General features: G+C 34.6%; 1 protein-coding gene across 1 annotated transcript in view; it reads left to right on the top strand.

Annotated features, from left to right (window-relative positions):
• Positions 1–25,287, top strand: part of LOC118188606 (uncharacterized) — a 271,758-nt gene that overhangs the window by 238,372 nt on the left and 8,099 nt on the right. Inside the window, exons 29-36 of the mRNA XM_085823594.1 lie at positions 1,746–1,921; positions 5,425–5,668; positions 8,026–8,133; positions 12,103–12,174; positions 12,322–12,444; positions 12,538–12,780; positions 22,833–22,967; positions 24,392–24,547. Coding sequence (XP_085679720.1) covers positions 1,746–1,921; positions 5,425–5,668; positions 8,026–8,133; positions 12,103–12,174; positions 12,322–12,444; positions 12,538–12,780; positions 22,833–22,967; positions 24,392–24,547 — 1,257 coding nt within the window. The remainder of the gene's footprint in view (positions 1–1,745; positions 1,922–5,424; positions 5,669–8,025; positions 8,134–12,102; positions 12,175–12,321; positions 12,445–12,537; positions 12,781–22,832; positions 22,968–24,391; positions 24,548–25,287) is intronic.

Below are 25,287 nucleotides of genomic sequence, written 5' to 3'. Positions count from 1 at the left end.
CTAAGATCAGACGTTCCAGAAAGCCTAAACAGAAATTAACTAGAAAAAAATTCACAAGAAAAGATGAATTTCCTAACTTTGCGGTTCTTTCCTTCGAAGACTCTAAGACGCGGTAACCAACCGTTCACAGGCGGAAAATATCTCTGGACTGGGGTGCTCGCTCTTTCTGTTATGAACTGCTGGATATTATTGATGAATGTTGTAAAGTCACAGAAGGTTGCGAAAAACAGGTCGTCTATTATTGGCTATAAGGACAGTTTGTTTAGTTACGAAAACTGAAAACTCCATGTAAATTCAGTTTTGCCCAAAACAGGTGAATTTAGCCAAGCTCTTTTCTACTCTATAATGTGCTTTTGTCACTGTCTATTAGCTTCGTAGATATTCCCTCTTCGTACGAGGCGTAAGCCTCAATTTTCTTGTTTTAACAATACTTTCCACATTAGAACTTTCAAATTTGGTTACGTACATGTGATTTTTCTTACTGGTTTTAATCTTAGGTTCTTGCAATATAGCATTAACTAGCCTATATAAAAGTATCAAATCCCGACCAGTGCATCAACACATGCAGTTGCTATTATTCTGCGATTGTGCGAAAACATGTTTTTGCGCAGTATGAGATATTATAAACACCACATGAAAACTCGCTTGTTTTCCTTCTTTGTTTTATTCTTTTTTACCTACTTTTAGTAATTTTATCATGCGGAAAAACAAGTGGTGAAAAATTATGCGAATAATTAAATTTCTGAAAGATGCGGTTAGAGCATTCAACAAACAAACAAAAATAAGCAACAGCCCCCCCCTAAAATACGCATACGTGTTTTCTTTAATTTTTGTTTGTAGTTAAAACGGTGTTTTAACATTTCTAAGCCAATTTTTATACAGAATGGCGCATGCTATATCTACTAATCTAATCGATAATACTGCTAGAATGCACATACACATGTGTAGAATGCCTACATCCGACAAGAGTTCGGAGCCAAGCAATTAGTGTACAGTACACTATTGTTCGGTACAGTTATATATTGTAGCGGAAACCTTCAACTAAAAGTTGCGTTCCAGAGGTTCAACGGCGAAGCGAAGATCACCAGCGTTAATTAGTGGACACAGTTTCGGGTCAAACAAAAGGATAGCAATAGTAAGAACAGATATGGCTGCATTCCGACAGATATTCCCAGATCGTTTCTTTTTTGCTTTATCGATTTGTCCATTCTGCTTCTCAGATGCACAATTTTGTATCTTCTGGTGTTATCTGAAAGACATTCTTTGCATATGGATTACGGGCGATTGATGAACTGAAAATTGACATCAGCCATGAAGTACATGCTATTCCACAGGAAATGTTAAAACATGCCATTGAAACTTTTTTTTTTTTTTGCATCGCCTGGAACAGTGCATCCAAGCAGATGAAGGACATTTAGCTCACAGCAAATTCAAAGTTTATTCATATTTATATTGTCCGTATTGTGTACTTTTATGTGTATATTATTATTTCGCAACCACATAAAGTTGCTAAAAGTACTCAATGTTTTTTATTGTTATTTTAAGCTGGTAGAAGAAGCATGCTCCGAATTCAGGTATTTTTACAGTGGACTTCAAAATCTGTACTTTTTATGTTCTTTGATGAGAATGATTGAACTTTTTTCCGAGTTTAAAAAACTTCTAAGCAGACTTTCAGCCTTATCTGTATTCGGAGATTATACTTTATGTTAGAGACGTATTTGATTTCTTTGTCTGTACTTCCTTAGGTTTCGATGGCTTACCTGGACCTAGCGGCGATGATGGTCTACCCGGAGTAGGTCTGCCAGGACCTCCTGGACCTCCAGGAGAAAGAGGACCTGAAGGACGACCTGGCATTTCAGGATTACCAGGACCCAAAGGATCTCCAGGATTACCAGGATTATCTGGTTTGAAAGGAAACAGAGTAAGGACTTTAGTGTGCTTTGATTAGTTTCTTTTATGCCTGCGCTCTACGTACCTATTAATGCAACGTCTTTGGAGTCTTGTTTCTTGGTTTATTTTGAGTTTATATCAGCGTAACAAAGTCACAGATGTGACCTACTTTTCAATCTCTTTCATCGTAGTCTGAAAGGAAACAGTTTTCGGTTACTCATATTCTCACCGCGTTGACCTGTCATGACAAGAGGTGCATTGATGCATAGATTTGTTCCGAATGACTGAATGCATTTGTAGACCAGCTTTACAGTCAGTGGTATAAAGTGTTATATGAGCTTTGATGTAATATACAAGAAACAACACGCAAGCGCCGATATTTTGTTCTGTTAACCCAGTTAAAAAGGTTTCGGTTTAGGAACTATTCCGAATTGAATTGTATATGTTCGATAGATAGTGGTGAACGTTGCCAACTATTTACTAACCATTTCCCCAAACTACAGTATTCAAGATGGCGTCAGGCACTTATCACCTAGTGATGAAATGTTTGGTTACATAAGAGTCATGGTTTGTAGAAATTTATCATCAGTTCTGGTATATTTAAAAAACCAGCCTGCAGCTCATTCATCAATATTTGTTCAGTAAGCATTTTTCAGGAAAGCTGCGAATTCATGAAACATTCCCTCTCCAATGAAAATCGGTCAAACAGTGTCATTGCAAGGAGTTTCATTCACAGAATCAAACAAGAGAAATGTGTAGTGATCAGTGATTTACTGTACATTAATACTGTTTGAATACTATTTCAATGTACTATACGAGTAAGTTCGGAAAACCATTTACAAGAAAAGTGCAAATTTTTCCATTAAACATGTCATTCTGAAACATGACAACGCGACATCCGTCCTCGAAACTGTGGCAGTTATTGATCATGTTTCACTGAAAAGTACTGGCACGAATAGACTCTGAATTGATTTTGAAAGATGTTCACCTTTTTTGGTCCTCACAAGGAGCATTCTAGCGGAAAAAATAAACTTTCGGACTGATAGCAAAGTAATTCAGGATTCTCAACTGACTCAAGATAGAATTTCATGCTGCCAGTAGTGTAGAAGCTTATAAAGTAATGGAGGAAAGATATTCTTGTGGGAAAGAACTACTTAAAGGAACAGAACAAGTAATATCATTGTATTGGTTACAGTTGTCTGTAAAATAATCATTCCATATATCAATTATTTATTGAAAAATCTACAGGTATTTATAAAACAGTGTTAATACAAAATACATGTATGTTATTCCAAACATTTTTAGATTGTACCCTTAGTCTGTCATAAATATCAACTATAACTCCGAGAGGAAATTCCCGAGGTATAAAAGACCTAGATATGTTTTGAGTAGTTCTAATCAATTGTAAAAGCATAGTTATACTAAATACACTGAAGTGACAAAAGTCATGGGATAGTAATACGCAAATATACAGATGGCAGTAGTATCGCGTAGAAAATGTATAAATGCGAAGTGCTTTGGCAGGGCTTTCATTTGTGTTCAAGTTATTCATGTGAAGAAGCTTTGACGTGATTATGGCCGCACGACGAGAATTAACAGACTTTGAACGCGGAATGGTAGTTGGAGCTAGACGCATGGGTCATTCCATTTCGGATATCGTTAGGGAATTCAACATTCCGACATCACAGTGTCAAGAGTGTGCCGAGAGTATCTAATTTCAGGCATAACATCCCACCATGGACAGCGCAGTGGCCGACCACCTGCACTTAACGACCGAGACCAGCGACGTCTGCGTAGAGTTGTCAATGTTCACAGACAAGCAACACTGCGTCAAATAACCGCAGAAATCAATGTGAGACGTACGAGGGACGTGTCCGATAGGACAGTGCGGCGAAATTTGTCTTCCTTGGGCTATGCTAGCAGAAGACCGACTCGAGTGCCTTTACTGACAGCACGACATCGCCTGCAGCGACTCTCGTGGGCTCGTGAGCATATCGGTTGGTCCCTAAACGAATGTAAAACCGTGGCTTAATCAGATGAGTCACGATTTCAGTTGGTAAGAGCTGATGGTAGGGTTCGAGTGTGGCGCAGACCCCACGAAGCCATGGACCCAAGTTGTCAACAAGTCACTGTTCAAGCTGGTGGTGGTTCCATAATGGTATGGGCTGTTTTTACATGGCATGGACTCGGTCCTCTGGTACAACTGAACCGATCATTGACTGGAAATGGATACCTTCAGCTACTTGGAGATCACTTACAGCCATTCATGGACTTCACGTACTCAAACAACGATGGGATTTTTATGGATGACAATGTGCCATGTCACCGGGCCACAATTGTTCGCGATTGGTTAGAAGAACATTCTGGACAATTCCAGCGAATGATCTGGCCACCTAGATCGCCTGACATGAATCCCATAGAACTTTTATGGGACATCATCGAGAGGTCAGTTCGTGCCCAAAACCCTGCACCGTCAACACTTTCACAATTATGGACGTCTATAGAGGCAGCATGGCTCAATATTCCTGCAGGGGACTTCCAGCGACTTGTTGAGTCCATGCCACGTCTAGTTGCTGCACTTCCCCGCGCAAAAGGAGGACCGACAAAATATTAGGAGGTATCCCATGACTTTTGCCATTTCAGTGTATATGAAAACTGTTTAAACTTTCTTCCTTATTTATTGAGGATTACCATTGATTGTGATGCTGAAATAAAGTAGGAAATTTAAATTTTTACTATAAAATGACTGGAAATGTGCTATGTCTTTTACACTGCAATCTTCATTAATTCCTTCACGAATAATAAAACCAAGCTTTAGCCCGAAAGTAATATTTTTGTAATAAAATTTTTTATGATAAATATGAGTTTAGATTTTGAATCCTCAATTTTTTTCTGTAATAGGATCACTTGATATTGCTTTCATATATATATATATATATAAAGTAAGAAATTTAGAACTAATGTTTCACAAAGATCAGAAATTTATATATATAGTTTTTCGGTCAAAATTTTCAAACAGGTATTATATTTTAATCTCTTGCAGTACTTATCTTTTTGTTCTTTCACTATGAAACACAATTCTCCCAAGCATATGTTGTAGAGAAAGGATAAGATTTTTCAAGAAATTAAATGTTAGTTTCCTTTAGAAATGAAAAATATTTAAAAATATATGTTTGCTTGAGAATTGCTTACGCTCTCTGAAAGTTGTTCGCATACCTCTGGGAGTCCGCGTATCAGAGTTTGAGAACCATTGACTTAAAGGATATAGTGTAATTTTTAAAACTTAAATATATATATATGGAACTTCAAACCGTAGAAATATTAAATGTCATCTTATTAACAAAGAGCAATAACTGTTGCTATTGAAAATCAATTTTATCTCACATGTTGACACCTTGTTAACTAAATTTCGTAGCATTCAAACTTTCACGAATAATTCCTAGTTCGTGTCATTTTTTCCACTGAATGTCTTTTCTGAATGATTTTACTTTAAAGTATAGGATGTAATAAATTTCTGTATTTTTGACTAAATAGGGTTTGGATGGCTTACCTGGCCCTCGAGGTCCACCTGGCTTCGACGGAGCACCTGGTCTACCAGGCGCTAAAGGAGATAGTGGACTCCCAGGATTTCTGGGTCAGAAAGGTAATCTTGGTATACCTGGACTACCAGGATTTCCGGGACCTAAAGGCGATAGAGGACTACCTGGACTCACTGGACCACCGGGAAAAGATGGACTACCTGGAGATAAAGGAAACCTTGGTTTCCCGGGAGCACCTGGTTAGTTGCAACTTTCTAAATTTAATCGAAACTTAATAAAATAAAATAAATTAATTTAATACATGTGATCCTTAGAGCTCACAACTCTGTGCACTAGTTTTGATACACTGAGGAGGAAGACGATAAAAAACTGTATAACTTGCTTTCAAAATAACACGCTTTTTAGGAAATGTGGTCATTTTTTGGTTTATTTAATTATGGCAAAACTCACGAGACTATCTGCCTAAAAGGAGAGATGCCTTTATGGAGGATTTTCTAATAGAAACTGGCTTGTATCCACGTTACACACAGAAAAACCGCGAAACAGCCCATGCAGCCAGCTCACTCGCCTGGAATCGAACCCAATCGGAGGAGCTACTAGTGTTCAGTGACTTTACCGCTCAGCTACTGGTAGGCTCCATTTGTGTTATTTCAAATAAGTAAATTCAAACGCCGTATTATAGGAATGACTTTGAAACATTATTTTTCAACTAAAAGCAGTGAAGAAATATCAGCTTTTGAGCCGAAGATCTTCGAACATACCACGTTGGCTGAATATGCTATGCATTGGAGAATCAATTTGCGCAGACTGTTTGTAATAAAGTTTCGAAGAGCCTACAAAGGAAAAGGGCAAGAAGAAAACACTTTAGTACGTATATACAAAAGAACAAAAATTAGATATGTCATGCTAATTTTTCTTGAGGATTCTTATTTTAACCGTTCCTATTGTGGAACACGCGTTTTACGATGAGTAATGGAATCGATTTCTCTGCTAAGCAGTAGATTCACGGTGTTATTAGTTTTTCCCGAAGTTAAAATGCAGCTGAAATGCACTGCACATTGAGGAGCATCTAAGAAAGAAACTGAGTTGCACTGTAGTGTTATGTATAATCAGTACCAGAAGTTTCTCGAAAAATTAAGGGATTTCAGATATGACTGAGACAAGCTCAGAGGAACATCTCTGATGACTGATGGTTTCAGTCAAATTAAGTGATGGACTATTTCATCTGCGCAGAAAAATAATATTAACCCTCTGACCTTATGTGCTTGACGTTGAAATTTTAAAATTCCATAAATAAGAGGTATATTTGTTACTATAATGACTCCAAAATGACCTTCTCATTTAGTATCTTGATTCCTTTTCTTCCAATGCACATCCAAACCATGTGTAACGAATGGGAAAGCTATCCTTTGATATGGAATTTCATGTCCATAAACTTTGGAGGGTTTACATAATTTCAAATATTTTTCTTTTTTCTCATTTTTTTTCCATTTTTTTTTTTCAAATTTTAAAAAAATTATGAAAAAGAAAATTAATAAGAAAATTTAAATAATCCGCTCATATGGACAAAATCCGTGATTTCTGAAGATTCTACGAAAAGCCTAGAATTACGACTACTGTACCAAATAGATATTTTGAATTAAATTAATCCCCATAACAATATGATACATCCTGCGTGAATGTGGTATAATTATATTATAGAAGATACTATATTAGCCTTAAATTGTGAATAAATCTCCCCATCCACGAAGAATCGAAGTTTTTATGAAGCTAACAAATTCAATGGAATTTTTAAATCATACAGTAAAGAGGCTTAAAAATAATGTACTCCTATCTACTGCATTTCACTTATCAATTTCTAATTATTCATTGTCACGAAGGAAATTTACCAAATTGTGACAAACAGCAATCCGCTCTAAATCATAGCTTGAAAATAAGCATCAAATGTATTTATATCTCATATTCTTGTAAACAGAATTTCTTCACCATCTGAACTGGGCAAACATTGCGTCAGGAAAACGAAGAGAGCAGCAAAGGAAAATGACAGAATGTTAGCAAATTAACAAATTATTATGCTATTCTGAATTATAAATAAAGGTGTAATTATTGCTGGCATTTGAATAATTTAATAATCAGCAGCAATATTTTGCAAATGTAATTTTTGGAAAAGATTGTAAAATTATTTATGTGTATGTCTGCCTCTGAATTTACACGCTATAATCTGATAGCCTGCGATAAATTTTAATTGGCAATGTTTGCTTCATACAATCAAAATACGATTATCTTAGTTTCCAAGACTTTAATAACTCTTCATTTCGAAAATCTGAGCAGCCAGATAGCTCACTGAAAGATAAAGAGAGTGGAACACAAGACAAATAATTAATGAAACCAAGTAACAAATTAACAAAATCACAACTTAGTCTAAAAAAAAAGGTTTTTCAGACTTTCCATTAAACGAAACAAAAGAAACAATAAATTTTAAAACCTATTATGAAAAACAACCAAATCTGACAGTAGTGGATGCTACGCCAGTTTCATTTTTTCTTTCTTCCACCCCCCCTTTAAAAAAAAACCTGATAGTAATTTTCTTCTTCAGGTGCGAGAGCATTACCAGGCGACAAAGGAGAACCTGGTCTACCAGGACAACCTGGCGTTCCTGGTGAAAAAGGAGAACGAGGATTCGATGGATCTCCTGGATTTCCAGGTATGAAAACTTTTGTAGTACATTGAACTATGAAAACATTTACAATAGTATAATCAAGATACATAATTTAGTAATTTTCTTTGGTATCATAATGTGTTACCAAACTTAAGATAGACCGGCAATGAATTATGGCTAACTGACAACTGAAACTTGATAAGGATGTAAAAGATCGTTTATTTAAAACTAAATAAGAACAAAAGGCACACTTGGTGCTTAAAAGTCAGCCAACCACTTCTGGCAAGATAAGATAACTTAAAGTAAACTGAGTCAAATGTAAAGTTTAATTTAAATAAGCTAGTAGCCAAAGGCGACACAGATCAATTAACACGAAGTTGGCTCAAAGCGTAGCTGACGTAGAGATTCAGTTATCGTCATTTATGATGCAAGGCCGAAGATTGCAAATTTTATCTGTTCTAGCAACCTAGTAACTTGGCTTCGACAGGCAGAACATTATCTGGGAAAATGGAAAGGAGAGGTGACAATAAAAGTCTCAAACATAAAATAATTGATTAATTTGTAAAAATTCTGTACTGTGTCCTTTTAAGTTACAGTTGGATGTGAAGAATCTTAAGAACTGTTAAGCGCATAATCGCTTGAGTTCGTGTGACAGGAAACAACAAGATAGAAGGGTGAAATAACCCTTTGTTATTCCAATCAGATGTAACAGAACTCCGTCTTGGAGTTGTGCAATAAAGCCGACACTCGGGCTTGAACTTAAGAGACTAAGAACTAAACTAAACTAATCTTAACTAAAGAGATATAGCCGAAGCTATCAAACTTCTAATGGAGATGGTGCCTTAACGCTAATTGACTGCGAAGCTATCAAGGGCCTAAAGTACGGCCGAGCGTAATAATAGAGTAGCCTTAAGAGAGAGTAGCCTAAAAAGGCGGACATGTACTAACCAAAATCTCTGGTTCTCTTTGACTAAAACAGTAGAACTTCGCGGTTAAATACCGCTCTTCCTTAATTTACATTCAGACGTGATTCTAAAACTACGTTCTGGGCGGAAGTGGTAAGTTGAAATTAAGAAGCGATAGGAAAGGAAGTTTAACTCAAATTTTAACTGTTAATAAAATTAACATAATCCTTACAAATTAATATAAAAGAACTTTACAAGGTAATGAAACAAAGGTTATTTCTTCAAAGACAAGACAGATGTTGGGTTTTAACTCTAAATATAGGCACGCGTTTAAGAAACATTGAATGTCATAAAAGTTGCACAATGATGTAGCTATAGTATGCATTGAAATAATGTCTTAAAAGTTGCACAATAACATGGTTATAAACGAAGAAAAGGTTTTTTTAGATACCAGAAGAGCCTGTTATAATATTTAAATTGAAAATATCTAATAATTTTCTATAACTTGATGCATTCGTATCAATTTCGTCGCATCTCACTTCTTTCTGTGATTTGTATATGAATTTTTTGGGACACCTTTATCACACAGCACTACGCATATCTCAAGATAAGTAATTAATTTACTGTATACAGAATAATTTTGGGAAATATTGTAGTAAAATATTAGGCATAGGAAAAATAATTACTTTCGCAGAAATAAATTACTCCATCTTAAAGACATATAAAAATAAAGTTAAAAGAAATACGAAGAGCCTTTTTCTTTACACCAGCGTTTCTTAAATTGTGGGTCGCGACCCCCAAGGGGGTCGTGGGACCTGCAGCAGGGGGTCGCCAAAAATTTTAGTAGTTTTGATATTTTTTTAACTTATTATAATAATTTTACAATTACCAAATATTTTTACACAATATATCTGAAAATAGATAAAGATAAGACAATACAGACAAAGAAAAAAAAAATATTTCGACGTATTCTTTTTAATAATATAAATGTTCATTTTCTTTGCTTTGCACGTCCGCTGTCATTTCGTCTGTTACTTATTTAGCATTTTCACATTGTTCTATGTCTTAAAATTAAAGTTAATAACCTAAAACTGCAATAGTATATTACAGTACAAGTGAAAACATTGACAGTTTCACTCACGCGTGTGTCGGATTTGCGCAATACTTACGGGGACCCACAAAATTCGCGATTGAAAAATTTTTAAGAAACCCTGTTTACGCTATCTGGTAATGTATCTTGAAAATCCACTGATAATTAAACGTAATGGATAGTATAATCAGATTATTATTTGAAATCTTTTCTGGATTATACAAGTTTTATCCTTGTAAAAGTTTTTGCGGATTAAATGAATGTGAATGAATTTTGGAGTAAAATTGCGTTGCATTTTTGCTTGTAAGTTTCAAGCACTTTTACATATGCTCTGTAATACGTAATAATTTACGTCTGCTAACGTAATAATTTAATCTTTCTATTAATATGCTTAAAAAAGAGAGAGAGACATTTGTTTTCGGTAAAGTTGTTTCACGGAGCTATATGATTTATTTAAATCGATGATATGAATCTAAGATATATTTTTGTTAAACTGTAGTAAAATTAAATAAAAAACTTAGGGACAGTGTATTTGTACGAAACTAACTTTTTTAAATGTAATCTCTGGCTCCACAAAGACAGCTAGATGACTTATCCTCCTCTTCCAATCTTAATCTTTCTGTAAATTAATACCAATAGAAGAAGTTTAATATAAACCTTTTTGTTAGTCCGTCGGCCTAACAGTACATAACATCTGGGAAAGCAGAAATAATCTCCTGAACTTGCAGGAATAGCAAACGCAAAATTATAACGAAACTACCATAAACAAAAGACTCACTTGGGCATTTTAATTAGCTTTAATTAACAAAACACGATTAAGATAAAACATTACATTTAAGGGCATTATAATTACACATTTAAATTACAAAGTAAATCTCGGGGAAAACCATGCTTAGTCCGTGATTCCAGTACACCGACTGAAGGCTATAGTTTTTTTAAGCGAGTGCTTTTTCCGGCGGCCGCTAGGTGGCGCTCATTGAGCCGTGGGGTTACAAAATTAATTAAATAAAGCATTAAATTAATTAAGTAAATTTAAATAAAGCATTAAAATGAGAGCTTCTGTAAGGTTTCGGCTCAGGCTCTCAACTTCAGCGAGAAATTACGGCTGGCAAGATTAAAGCCGTTTTAAGTAATTTAGAAGCTGGAAGAAAACAGTAGCGAGACGCTCAACGGTTGCTGTCGAAAATTTACTCTTAAACTCAAGAACATTGTATTTAAATACCAAAGGGTGGCCACAGTTTGACTCACGAGCCACGTGCAGCTCTCGCGGACAAGTAGTGCAGCTTATATGCGAATGAAATACATGTATGAAATATAGTAAACTAACTTAATGTGCACATTTCCTTTTGCAAAATTATCAGACATTTCTCTCCGTTTGAAATCTGTTTCGTTAGTTTTAAATTGATATAAATATGGATTTGCGGCTTTTAGAAAATCTCGCTGCGGCTCTCTAGCTTTCCATCCTTCCAATATACGGCTCTTGCTGACGTGAAATTTGGCCACCTCTCTTATATACATTAACTAATTTGCATCGTAGCGGAAGCCGACGAAAGTAGAAGTGACAGAAAAACAAAAATAATAAGTTAACTGGTTAATAAACTTAAAACTCTACATATTTCTGTCTGTTGTGCATATTCTTGTTACTGTCAGATGTTCAAAATATAAAGGTAATAAAAATAAACTAAATAATTAATTTAAAATTTCAAATACGTGTATTGGACTATTTCAGTGCAAATATTTATTCTGTATTTACTAGAAACTTTGAAATAATTAATGATATGTCTTTGTTTCTAAGTATTCCTTAATACCTCAGCAGTTTTAATATCAAAGGTTTCCTGTTATGAATACCCTCACGTTGAAAGGATATCAGTTACATTGGATAACACTGAGTTATGAGTAATATGATACACTTTTTAGTTGTGATATTATTTTTGTAGGGGATCCCAATAATAACTAAACATTCTTTAAGGGTATGGAGAATAAGAAGCAAAGAATAAGAAGATAATATTTTCTTTTCAGGATTGAAGGGGGATCGAGGTTTTCCAGGATTAGATGGATTACCAGGAACACCAGGACTTCAAGGTTTCCCAGGTATCTAAGGATTTTTATTACGTTTTAAAATTCCTATGCATCAGCTGTTTCATTTTTAAGTTTATTCAGAGCAATCCGTTGTTTCATTCGTTAAGTATATTCAGAGCAGCAACACTAATTCTTTGATTGCAACCTTTTATTGAGCAGGAGAACCTGGTTTACCGGGACCGAGAGGTAGAGCAGGACCACCAGGAATTGGACAGAAAGGTGATCGAGGATTACCAGGACCACCAGGAGTTGCTGGACTCCCTGGCTTTCCGGGTGATAAAGGTTAATATTTTAAGCTATCAGCCTCTGTAATGTTGCAATCTTACTTCATTGCTAACAGATAACTCATTCTGTAAATATTTTTGTATGGATTAGGAGAACCAGGTTTGCCAGGATCCCCAGGCGAGCCAGGTTTTGCTGGAAAACCAGGATTACCGGGTAGACCTGGTGAAAAAGGAGATATTGGCTTCCCGGGTCTTCCAGGACCTAGAGGTTTGGATGGAGTACCAGGAAGGAAAGGAGAACGAGGGCTGCCAGGATTCCCAGGACTAAAAGGCGATCAAGGATATCCAGGAATTCCAGGTCCACCTGGTCCCATTGGAGACGCAGGGCCTCCAGGTGAATATTCTGAAATAGTTGCTAAGTTAGCAGCTGGAATTAAGTGAAAAGTGTATTATTTCTATATACTTCTTGATATTTTAAAGAATTTTTTTATTTATTTATTTAACTCTGAGCCAATCCTTGCATTTATTTCCAAGAATTTTCTTTAGTGAAATGTAAGTAAGGATTGTACAGAAATAAAATGGTCATAAATTACCAAAAATTATTGCAGAAAAATTCTAAAGCAGTCGAACTCGGTTATAACTAGCGTGAAAGGACCGCGATATTTGCTAGTTATAACCGAGGGCTTTTAAAAAACGGGTTCGCGAAAAATGTATTTTAAAAGTTCGTACATACTTAGTGTTATTATATATATAGCTTATTTATTTTTTATTCCTATTCAATACAAAAAACGTTAGTTAATTTGCTTTGAACTGCCTTATTGTTTCTTTCTTGTATTTTTGTTCTTCGGAGAAGACTCGTGGTCCGAAAAACTTTGTCATTTGCCCCCCACCCCCGGATTTGAAAGTTTTCTGCGCGCTCAAAAGCCATTGAATATATTGGGGGCGGTTCAGCCTGAAATTCTTCACAGTCGTCGTTATCATCGTAGCTTTTATTATTTTTTCATCTGCTTTAGCTTTAATTTTAGTTACAATATCCTCGGGAGCAGGTATATCGGAATTGATAACATTGGCATCAACAGTTACATAATTTTCAAATTCTCTACCTCATTTCCAAATTTTCTACTTCTTTTTCCTCAATGATTTGCCCCTCTTGAGAAATGTCCAACCCAGCCTTATGGAAGCAGTTGGTAATGCCATGTTATGTAGCGTTTTCCCACGCATCATTCATTTAAACATATCGCTTCGAGTACGTTTACGTACGAGCATTTGAGGTTGTTTCTATTTTTTCTCTTCTATAGAGAAGCATCAAAATCAAGTGCTTACGAAAGTTGAATTAAAAACTATTGATGATTCCTTATCCATAGCCTGTTTAACACTTTTAGAATTCGCTAGTAAAAAATTCAATTCCAATGATCCCCCAAGATGAAAAGGCCGCCCATGTGTTCGCAGGATTTGTGAATAACTTCGGTTGACTTCAGAATGTTAAGAAAATTTTTCCAAGAAGGACTTAGCTGAACTGGAGAAGCCAATAGATATTTTATGAATCACAAAAATATTGCTCGCTATAACCGGGGTTTTTCTCGTTAAAAGCGAGTTTCGCTCACGTAGACTTAACATTGTACCAACAAAGTATTTTTAATTTCCTCTGTATATCCGGGTTCTCATTAAATCAGGGCTCGTTATAAGCGAGTTGTACTGTATATGTGTGCATTAAAATATTAGTTTTGTTTTTTCAGCATGTAGATTATGGCACTGCACGATTTTATGCTGACTTGAGGTGACATTTTTAGTGAGTTATAACTCCGTTGTTTTCAAATTTTGTACATTCTATTAAAATGTGGTTGAATTGTTTAAGACATAGGTGCGAAATTGCATAATAAGTTACATTAAACCTGAAACCAAAACTATATTATAACACAACTAATAGTTGCCATTAAGTGAGTATGGCTGCTTGCATTTATTTCGCTTGTTTCACCGCTGTAAAACTTCTGTATATCAGCAACGATACTTATAAATTTTTTAATGCAATTTGTGTTTAAAAGCATTTACAGAACTTTACTATTTTTTTATTGTTTTGCAATATTTTATGCAAATATCAAATAATATGTGTTAATCACTTCCAATTTTGATAATATTTTCTACAAACGCCACATAAACTTATTCAACAAAAATACCTACAATAACTCAGTGATTAACTAAAACTGTTAACTTTTAATTAATATTTCGTAACCATAACTTTTGAAAAACACTTACAAGCGTTTCAGAAATTGGGTCCGAAAATGCAAGAACATTAATATTTTTAACATATTCTTTTGGTATAATATAGCTGAAATTTTTTTAATGTAAGAAGTTGTTGAGAGGCTAGTACTGAATGTGAAAACGTAGGAAAATAAAATTTTATTCACGATTTTCCTACAGAATTCGTAGACTTTTTTACCGTGTAGAGTATAGATTTATAGTATTTATTACAGCTTAGATAAAGAATTATTTATTATGTCTTCCAGTCAAATTCAGATTTAATGAATAGCTAGGAGCGGAAAATAATATTTGTCAAATCGAAATTGTTCGCTCAGTTGGGATAAACTAAAATGTACTACAAGTATCCAATGAAAGTCAAAAGCTATGCATTATAATCTCATTATGGAGAGACAAGTAAAGTAAATCGAGGCAAATATTTTTACGTACAAAGTATAATGGCAGAATTTTTTTAAATATATTTTATGAAATGAATCATTGTTTCGAAAGGAAGGTCTGATATTAAAGTTAGCATTTGTTTAAAACATTTTCCTCTCAAAAAATCTTTATCAGTTTTATGAAAAGCACTAAACACTCCATTTCTCATTTCACTATTTTGTTTTCTTGAAGATTAGAAAGAGTCGGAATCATTACATTTGCATGCTGGCACACAACTACAAGGAGTTTTTACCAGTATCCTAAAATCAGGGGCGTAGCTAGAGGGGGGCATCTGTCCCCGGGCGCAGAATCCAAGGGGCGCCAAACTGATGTTACGGCATTTTAGAATTAAATGTTTTCCATCCCTGGCAAGCAGTAGGGGGCGCGAAATCTTCATCTGTCCCCGGGCGCTGAAAACCCTAGCTACGATTCTGCCTAAAATTAACGCCAAAGGCCTTTGGCGTGTTTTAAAAGAAAATATGGTGCTCATTACACCAACCGCACGCAGGCGAGAAACAGTTCTTGACCGAAGTCAGTAGTTAGATGGTCTAGAGCAGGTGAGTCAAGTGTCTAATCACAAACATGAGTAAAGAATTGAAAAGTTCATGCATAAGCAGTAATTTGGTAAAATGTCCAGTCGGGCATCAAACCCGTGATCTTGAATATCGAAGTTAGTCTTCACTTTCTGCAAATTTCTTATGTCAAAATAAGTCATGACAACGTTGAACCCAGCTAATAACTTCGGCTGTGGATTTCGCTGCGCGTATCTGCTCAATATGGGAAATAACTTGTTTGTGAGAAAGTGATTAATTTTCTCGTCTTTTAACTATGAAAAGGCTTCGTTGATTTCATCTGAGAGAGGCTTGATCGTTTTCCTTAATTCGTCGCTATAGAACGTTTTGGGGCGACTTGGTTTCAGCAGTTATGGTAAATTGAGGAAATTCGTCTATTGCAGGGAGAGGAACTGCAGATTTTGGAGGAATAGGCTTCTTTTCGAATTTCTTCTTGTACGCATTACATCCACGATAGCTACTAACAAGGGCTTCATTGCAGAACATGTATATAGGTTTTACTTCATGTCTTAGAGGGCGCTGGTTGCTTCTGGGATGTTTGCCGCTCTTACAGCAACTCTCTGGGTGTACCCACTGGGGCTTATCTGAGCTAACGAACACGACGTAGCCGACCCATCTCCAAAACCAGTTTTTCCCCATAGGGCAGCAAGTTGAAAAATCTTAACTGCAGGCATATCAGAGTTAGTCGACACATGGAACTGATTCCGTTAGCGCAGATAAACTCCAGTGAGAACGGCCCTTAAGTGCTGTGAGTGTCCCCACCCTTGACATCTATAACACTGAGTTGGTCATTTTTTCGGCGTAAATTTTTCTATGATGATTTTCACACTAAACATGTTGTTTAGGTTATGAATTGCGTATCCAGATTAGTTTTTCTTCAATTCCAGTAAGAATACAGGAAGTTTTTCGTAACTGTTTATCTTGCTTCTCATGAATTGTTTTACTTTCTGAATAGGAAACTTTTGTCTTTCGAGATTCTGGAATATTGCTTTTTCTATTACCGTATCGGGTAAATTCTTCAAAACCACTCTAAGGCAACGGTTCTGAACCTTTTGACTAACGCGTACCGTCTAAACAAAAATTGAACACCTTTAATACCACCACTACAAAGAACTACTACTACCACCACTCTTGAACAAAGCTCAGATCGCTTAAATTTACGAGTGTTAGAGAAAAAACTCGATTAGGATGTTGGGGTATTAATTTTTGAATTTAATAGTTAAAAATACTTTGCGTCTTTGCGTACCACCTATTTTTCTCTTGCGTACCACCGGTTGAGAACCTTTGCTCTAAGGGGTTTATCGTTGACCAGGTGGAACGTAGGGAATGGGATACTTCTATCCTGTAGTAGTTTAGCTGCATTCCTAAAGTCCACGATACTTCGAGAGCTCTCATGGTGGTGATCAGATCAGATCAGTCCATAATACTTCTAACATAGACGAAAATAGATTTCGACTTCATTTGCGCTTCAACTTCGTCGGCACAGATTTGTCGTAGAAGTTCATCAATTATTAACCAATCAATGGCGTGCTGCTGGAATACAATCGGTGAGAGCGTTTTCCTACTGGATGAAACCTCCTTCGACTGACTGCTCGTTCGCGTTTCCTAAGGGTTGAAATCTGTTTTCTTGAGCGATCTCCATAGGTTCAGAATTTATTAGAATTTTCATTGTATTCTTGGGGGTAATTCTGTTTCCTTCATCTTTTTCATTTCCCTTAGATTTCGCTCTGATTTTCTTTTTGGCTTGTTCTTCTTCTGTGAGTTCACTGCTACTTGCTTCGGCAGTGCTGTTAGAATTAGTCTGTTTAAATGTGGAAAGAACTTTGTCCACTCTTTAATAATCTTTTCGGGTAATCAAGTCTTTCCTTTTCAATACGATCCAGATCCTGGGCTGCGACTTGTCTGATCTCGGTACCAGAAACTGCTTCCATTTCTTTTTCCTTCCTTTAACGATGGCGTCCGTGGGAGTTTATCTCTTCGCGTAGGATTGGGTCGTGACATCACAGATCGAGTAGAACTTTCCGAATCTGTGTATTCACACTGAATTCATCATCAGGTTTATCAAGAGATGACCTATAGAAGGATATTTTTGTGTAAACCAAAGGAAACACACCAGCAATTTCCAAAAACAATCAGAACAGTAGAGCGCTCAGAACTACGTGTAATGCGTGTGACCGCTACTGCTCGAATGAATGAGAAGGAAGAGCATCCATTATATTTTGTACCTCTTCCCCGTTATTCTCAGACATTCAGTTCTTCATTATCAGTATCATTAAACTGTACTCGAAAATCCGTAAATTTCAATACCGGTAGAAAAAATAATCTTAAACTTAGTAGATTTGTGAAATCTTATTACGTCTTCTGATAGTATTTTTTTCACAGTTCTTCGAAATGCCACGATTCTTATTACAAGATACATTTGACTGCATTTTGTAACAAAAATCTCATTATTTTCTTATTTTATTCCATGAATTTTAAACAGACAAATAAATATCGGGATTTAACGAAAGTTTCCCGCAAGCCATCGCAAATCTCGTCTGCGCAAACAGTTGTCGTTGGCGTGTTTAATCATATTTTGTCAAACGATTTTCGGCATTTGAAAGAAAGAGACTTGCTCTAGAAGATCGTGTTGTGAAATTTGTAAAAGAAATATCATTAAGTACAAGGTGTCTGAAATAGAGCTATCACGCTACCAGATTATAACCATCATTTACTTCCAGGTCTGTTCCAAAAAGTCAGCTACCCGTTATTCTCAGATTATTATGTCCCCAAATCATGTGTATAGTTTAGGTACTAATCCCGCACTAATCTGCTCCAATATCAACGCAAGGACAAAATTCTGGACCGGATCCTCACTTGTGATGAAACGTGGATTTACCATGGAGGTAGGAAAGGGAGGAGGGGCCAACCCGCGCTAGAAGTGAAGCACTGCTTTGAAGCTTGGGTCACCAGATGGGGTGTTCTTTGTTTACATTCAGAAGCTCGCTTGACAAGATTCTGATAGTATTTCGACACACGACAGTTCCAAAGAAATCGAAAAAGGGACACTTTCGCATGAAAGAAACATTCATAGTGCGATGGATAATAGCAATTTGTATAGTTTAGTGACATTTACGCAAAAATCACATCTTGGTTATTTTTCGATAACTAACAACAGCGATTTTGATTATGAATTTGTTTTATAAAATTCTAAGCTGTTGCACTACAAAAATATACATTTTAAGAAAAATGTTATGCTTAAAGAATGAAAAATACCTTACGGTACATTTAAAATTGCATACGTCTTTCGATACCCTTGATAGAGTATTCGCTACTTTTATTTTATTTTCCAAACGTCAAAATGTTTTAAATAAAACAATTTTTTTCACATCCATATATTATAGTAACATGTACTTTTTAAAATTTTTTAGAGGAGAGGCTTTACTGCTGCTCATTTTAAACCCATCGTTTTAATTTTATATATCTGAAAAATAATCACTTTGGGCTTACACGTTTTACTTATTTGGGTTAATTAAAAATAAAATTACCATCAAATGCTGCAATCCTCGTCAAAATTAATAAATATATATTCACAGATATGCCAGGAAGTTAGCTTTCCCTTGATTTGGAACCACACATTTGTGTAAAATTATGTACAGTTTTACACAAATGTGTGGAACAGAAGAGGGATACATTTGCGAATTTGGCGGAAGTACCATGTGCGGTCAAGATGATGTGACCATTTGAGTGGGTATTAAAAATAATACTTATAATTTTCATTCAAATTATATTCATATATATTTTTTATGTAAAACTTTCGGGTGTATGCTAAATTAGTGTAAATTACTTTACACGAAAAATATAGTGAATGCACAGAAATTAAAGATTTGCACATGCCGGAAATGAAAAATAGGAAATATGAATGGGTATTTATGCATGTGCTTGCAAAAAGCATGTATCTGCCTTTGACAAAATACTTAAATATTCATTAAATTATTTATAAATGTATTTGAAATGAAGAATTTATTGACTTATAAACAACTGTGAAAGTACTGTGAAGAAATCTAATTATTAAATGTATCTAATTTATAATGATTATAAATGTTATCTAAATATATAATAAACTTAATATTGAATTGTAAACATAAATTGAAATCCTGTTGACAAATACGTTATAAAACTATTTAAGCAAGAATTGTTCGTATTGGAAAGCAATCTGTTAAAAGGTATTGTAAAGCAAATGCTATGAGATGCGCACTTAAGAACGTAAGAATTTTAGAATATGTATTGTTGAAATGAAGGGTAAAAAAAAATCTGATAGGTATAATTAAAAGAATTATTCCCCTTACATTTTATAATAACTCAGTTACAAGTTTTAAATAATACTTAAAAAAAAAAAAAAAAAAAAAAAAAAAAAAAAAAAAAAAAACTTATTTTATTCCCTTTCAGAAATGTTCAGAGAAAGTCAAGTACTATTTAAAGTATTTCGCTAATTCCTAATAATTCTCTAATTTAAAACGAACCGAATAGAGCATTAATTATAAATTGACTTACATTTTTCGATTTAAGAGATGCCTCAGAAGCCAAAAAATCATGTCATATTTAAGAAAGTATTTTAGGAAGAAGCTCTATAAATAGGAAAGAAATAATGCATAATTTTAATATTAATAATAAAATAAACTTTGTTCTTAATTTTTGTAACTTAACCGAATAAAATCGAATTACCTTAATTTTTTTTTCTAATGTAATTAACGAAAACTTGTGAAAATATTTCATTCAAATTAAACTATTCTGAGAAAACTGTCCTGTGAAAAGTATAGCATTTAATTCCGTTCAGAATGAAATGTTGTTTAAAAATATGTTGTTTTCACTTACTTAGGACTCTGAAGTGTTGTAGAAAAAGAAAATATATACATTTATATGTATATTTACGACGTAATTACAAAATATTTACATCCGAACGCGTCAAATCCCATTGAACTCAATGGTAAATAACCCAATGTTTTGGTCACCACGTAGGGATCGCCGGTGCTTCAGAGCAAGGTACGGGAGAAACTTGTTTAGGGCGACTCCATCTTACTTCCTACCTCCATGAGATTTACATCAACAAACATAAAGGGGGGTTGATCTGCTCCCGGTGTGCCCGTCAGCAGCGTTGCAAAGAGCATTTTTTTTTTTTTTTTTTGTGACTACTAAAAAGATCATTTTTTGTATCTAGTGGAATTGCTGTGGTATTATCCACAAAGAGTGTCTGGAAAAAGGTAAAACCTTCGACAGTAAGGTGTACAGCGAGATGTTAGTCCGTGTTGATGGTGCTATCAAGGGAAAACGTCGTAGTAAATTCCAGCGACAAGCGGTAATGTTCCATGAAGGTAATACAACAAGTCTACATGTGTCTGCACTTACCGGCTGGACTCAGAACATACTCGAATGGGATCTATAGCCCCACCTATCATATAGCCCCGACGTCGCCCCTTCAGACTTCTACCTTTCTTCACCCCTGCAGCTACATCTTGCTGGTGCTATCTTCCATTCTGCACAGGATGTTCGAAATGAGGTTGATCTGTTTTTTGATTCGTGTCCACTTAGTTTCTGGGCCGAAGGCTTTGAAAAATTATCAAAACTTTGGCAGAAAATAATAGATTTGGGTGATGATTACTACCCGCACTAAAGGTACTGTTTTCGTGTTTATTTTCTGACTTTATTAAGAACGTTTTTTTGGCGGAAAACTTTCGTTAACCCTTTCCGGCACGTTACGTTTTAAAGTTGGAGTTTTGATTTAAAAAAAAAAAAAAAAAAAAAAAAAAAAAGTAGGCACTCTAATTAGGCCTAGAGAAGTACACAAGTAAAATTTTGTGATGATAGCACTTATCGTTTTAATTCTGTATGTGTGTGCCCAAAGTGGCACACTGATTTAATACAGCTTCGAAAAGAGTGCTGAAACGAGCATTGTTGCCAATGAACTGACCGATGAGATGCGGAGAGACAAAGAATACAGACTCTAAATTATTTTGTCCTAAATTATCGGTGAGCCCGGTCTGGGCACACCTAGGGTTCGCCGTTTGATTTTAGGCAAGATTTCAAGGTAAAAAATTTAAAACTAATAAAGAATAAGGAGATTAGCATACAGCCAAAAAAATAACATAGAAATTTCTTTTCAAACAATTCCTTTTATACCCTAAAAAATTCTAGAAGATTTTTTTTAAAAATGGGGGTCTTAAAAAACTAAACATGGCTAAAATATATGGCCTGGCTTGTGTTAAGTTGCCATCTACTATAAATAAAGAAGGTTTACAGTAACATATAGTAACCTATAAATCCTTTTTCATTCAATTTTTCTGTGTGTACAGAAGGAAATTTTTAGGTGTGTCCAGACGGGACACACTGTGCAGCAAAGGGTTAAAAAACGATAGTTCAAGTTTCTAATACATTCTTGAAAAAACTAAAACATGGTAAATTACGAAAATCTTTTCTAATTTATTAAATCGCCATAAAGTATTCATGAAATCGAGGTTTTTCACGTTTTCTAGAAAAGTAGAATACTATTACTCATATATACTTAAATGGTTGTTAAAAATATATGCACCTAACGATACTTAACTAAGAGTTTATTCCTGTATGCTCTCCAATTATCGCCCTAACTTCTATAATCAACTTAACGCAAATTCAACAAACATTATATTTTCACTCATGGTGGGTTGCAAATCAGCGAGAGTTTAAAAGCTGGATAATCAATTATTTATTGACACTAACTTTTAATATTCTAGGCGATATAGTTTCACATTTAATTACCAAAATTAATACCTCTTATGTCAGTCACCTGGTTTCGCGCTGAATTCAGAAGGAGGTTTGGTAAAATCTCGCATGATGGCAGGAATCGATACGGGGTCTGACCAATACTAAATTCTGTCTAAAAAAATCAGTGCGAGCACTTAAACAATAACGCGGCTTTTCACCCCAAAAATCTACAATTGCTTTTAATCTTCTCTAACTTTTAGACTTTAAATGGGGACTTTAACTTTTAGACTTTAAATTTAGACTTTAAATGGTTTTAGACTTGTGTGTATTTAAATAGAGTTTAATAAAACTTAAAATAATGATTCGAAATGATATCCGTTTAATAGAGAGAATCGCTGAATTCGGATTTCTTAATCAAGATTAGACAGCAATTAAAATGTTTTACAAATTAAAAATGCGTAATAATATTTTGATCATCATATAGGTCGTGATGGTGCTTTTGGCCTGCCGGGTGTTAAAGGTGAAAAAGGAGATGCAGGACTTCCAGGTTTATCAGGAATTAAAGGCTCTAAAGGTTTTCCAGGTTTAGATGGTCTACCAGGACCAGAAGGTCCTCGAGGTCAGTAAGATATATTTTATGAAGTCTATAAAATATGCTTAGAAAATGTAACGTAGTTATTTCGTGTATGAATATTTTATTTAATTTTCATTTCATAATTCTTGTATAAACTATAAAACTTACTTTGAGAATTGTTCTACCCATCTGTCGGAAAATCCGGATTCCGATTCTCAAAAAGGCCATAGTTGATTGTTCCTGTTTCTGGCTAAGGAAAATCTAATGGCTTCCATTAAAAAATGGAACACGATAATTTGTCAGCATATGAATTTGGTGGAGTGGGTCTCATTCCTCTCTTCCCAGTCGCCCTTTAAATGGGGGAGAATGTAAGGAATTTTTGTCTTGTTTCCTACTTGTTATCGTGCAATAAATCTGGCTAGCAATTGGAAGATCCGCAATTCGAATCCTACCGAAGGCATAGCTGATTTTTTACATTTTCGGCTTGGAAAATCATTTAATGGATGTGCAAACTTCCTAATGGAAAAGAATAATCTCTTACTTGAATTTCAAATCAATTAAAAATTATACTGCATCTGTGTATATATAGATGTAATGTTTCCAAATTATAAAGTATTTAATAGAAATAAAATTATCTTAATTTCTCACCAGGGAAAATATAAAAAAAGCATAAAAGGGCGCTCGTACGTAAATGATGATCCAATGAATTTCATTTCGTTCCTTGAGAAACAAAGAAGAATTTTCAGAGATGTTCGATGTGTGTACTTATGTTTTTCAAAATGGGTAGCAAAATTATTGATCTTCCAAAATATGAGCAATATTAAATTAAAAAAATGAGATCTCATGCGTTTTTGTGTGTGGATAATCATTATACACATGTAACTTACAATTTATTCTCTTTTGATAACTGCAATTTATGTACTACATTCATCTTGCAAAACGGATTTCATTATAGGTTAATACGTAGTATGCAGTTATTAACAATATTTTGTGATTGTAATAAAATTTATTATTATACGTTTATTTTTACTAATTTATTTTGTATATCATTTTTGTAATAATTACAGTATTGTAAGAAACCCTTGCCAGGTTATATGATTGATAATTTCAGAAGCTAATTCTAAAATTATTTTGATATATTCATATTATCGCCAGATCCAAATATCACAAAGAAATTCAAATGATTCCATACACTGCAACATTTCAGTAGTACTTTTAATTATTGTATGCAGAATTATCTAATTTTTTAAAGGCATAAATTGCATTTTTAAGAGAAAATCCCTCAAAATTTAAAACCATTTTTAAAGCTAAGCCGTTACAAATTGAATACTGTGTTCTGATAATCTCTTCAGAATAGAGGCATTTCTAGAACATCCCAGTTTAAAAAGATTTTTTCTTGCTGTTCGCTTTATTAATTCAAATTTTATTGTTTATTTTATTCATTTGTACCAATTTTTATTCTTTCGTAGGATTTGATGGTTTAAAAGGTTTAAAAGGCGACAAAGGTAATGTTCCACCTTCTGAGTTATTACGAGGCGAAAAAGGTGAACCTGGACTTCCAGGAATCCCAGGTGAACCGGGATTGCGAGGACCTAAGGGATTTCCAGGAGCACCGGGTCACCCAGGTATGAATTACTCGAGCAGTTTTATTTAAAAACATTATTTGAACTAATATAAAGATATTTATGTAAAATTAGCAAGGCAATAACATTGTGTTTGGCGTAGATTTAGTCAAGAACTCAATTGATTTCCAGCGCGAACAGGTATAGGTCCCTCTTCATCAGGAGTAAGGAAATCTGCAAGACTGAAATGTACTTTGCTAATTTTATGTTTCACTTTGTTTCTCTTCTGTTTTCATTTATGTAAATTTGAAGATTTTACATCGCAAAACTTCCGAATTAGTTGCCAAAATCATTTAAATGATATTTGAGTGCAGGAATATAGTCAGGTTAGAAATAAAGAGAAATTTGAAAAAGCACGCTCTACTGACAATACTTTTTTTAAGGACAAACTTGTTTAATCTTTGATTTTATGTATTAAAAAAATTTCAGAGGCCTAAACTTCTACACCAAATATGGTATAATATTCTTCTTAGAAGACATCAAAATTAAATACCTATTTTACATTTAGTTTTCCTATAAAAGAAATTTCGTTCGCATTCTGTTAATTTGTAATATATGTATTGTTTTAGGACTTGGCTTTTTTAATTAGTTCCAATCAAGCTGCAATGAGTTAACTTGTGCCAATTTTACTAACATACCTCAACTCAATAGTAAATAAATAAAGATATTCAGCATTGTAATGTTCCCAAATAAACGAAAATTTATTGGATTGCTGTAGTTTCTTTGGTCCATCCTTATCGAAG

Source organism: Stegodyphus dumicola, chromosome 1 (assembly GCF_044657685.1).
Source record: "Stegodyphus dumicola isolate Sdum_Otavi_A_Nest chromosome 1, ASM4465768v1".
Taxonomy (NCBI): domain Eukaryota; kingdom Metazoa; phylum Arthropoda; class Arachnida; order Araneae; family Eresidae; genus Stegodyphus; species Stegodyphus dumicola.
This window is presented reverse-complemented; position numbering and strand designations above follow the sequence as displayed.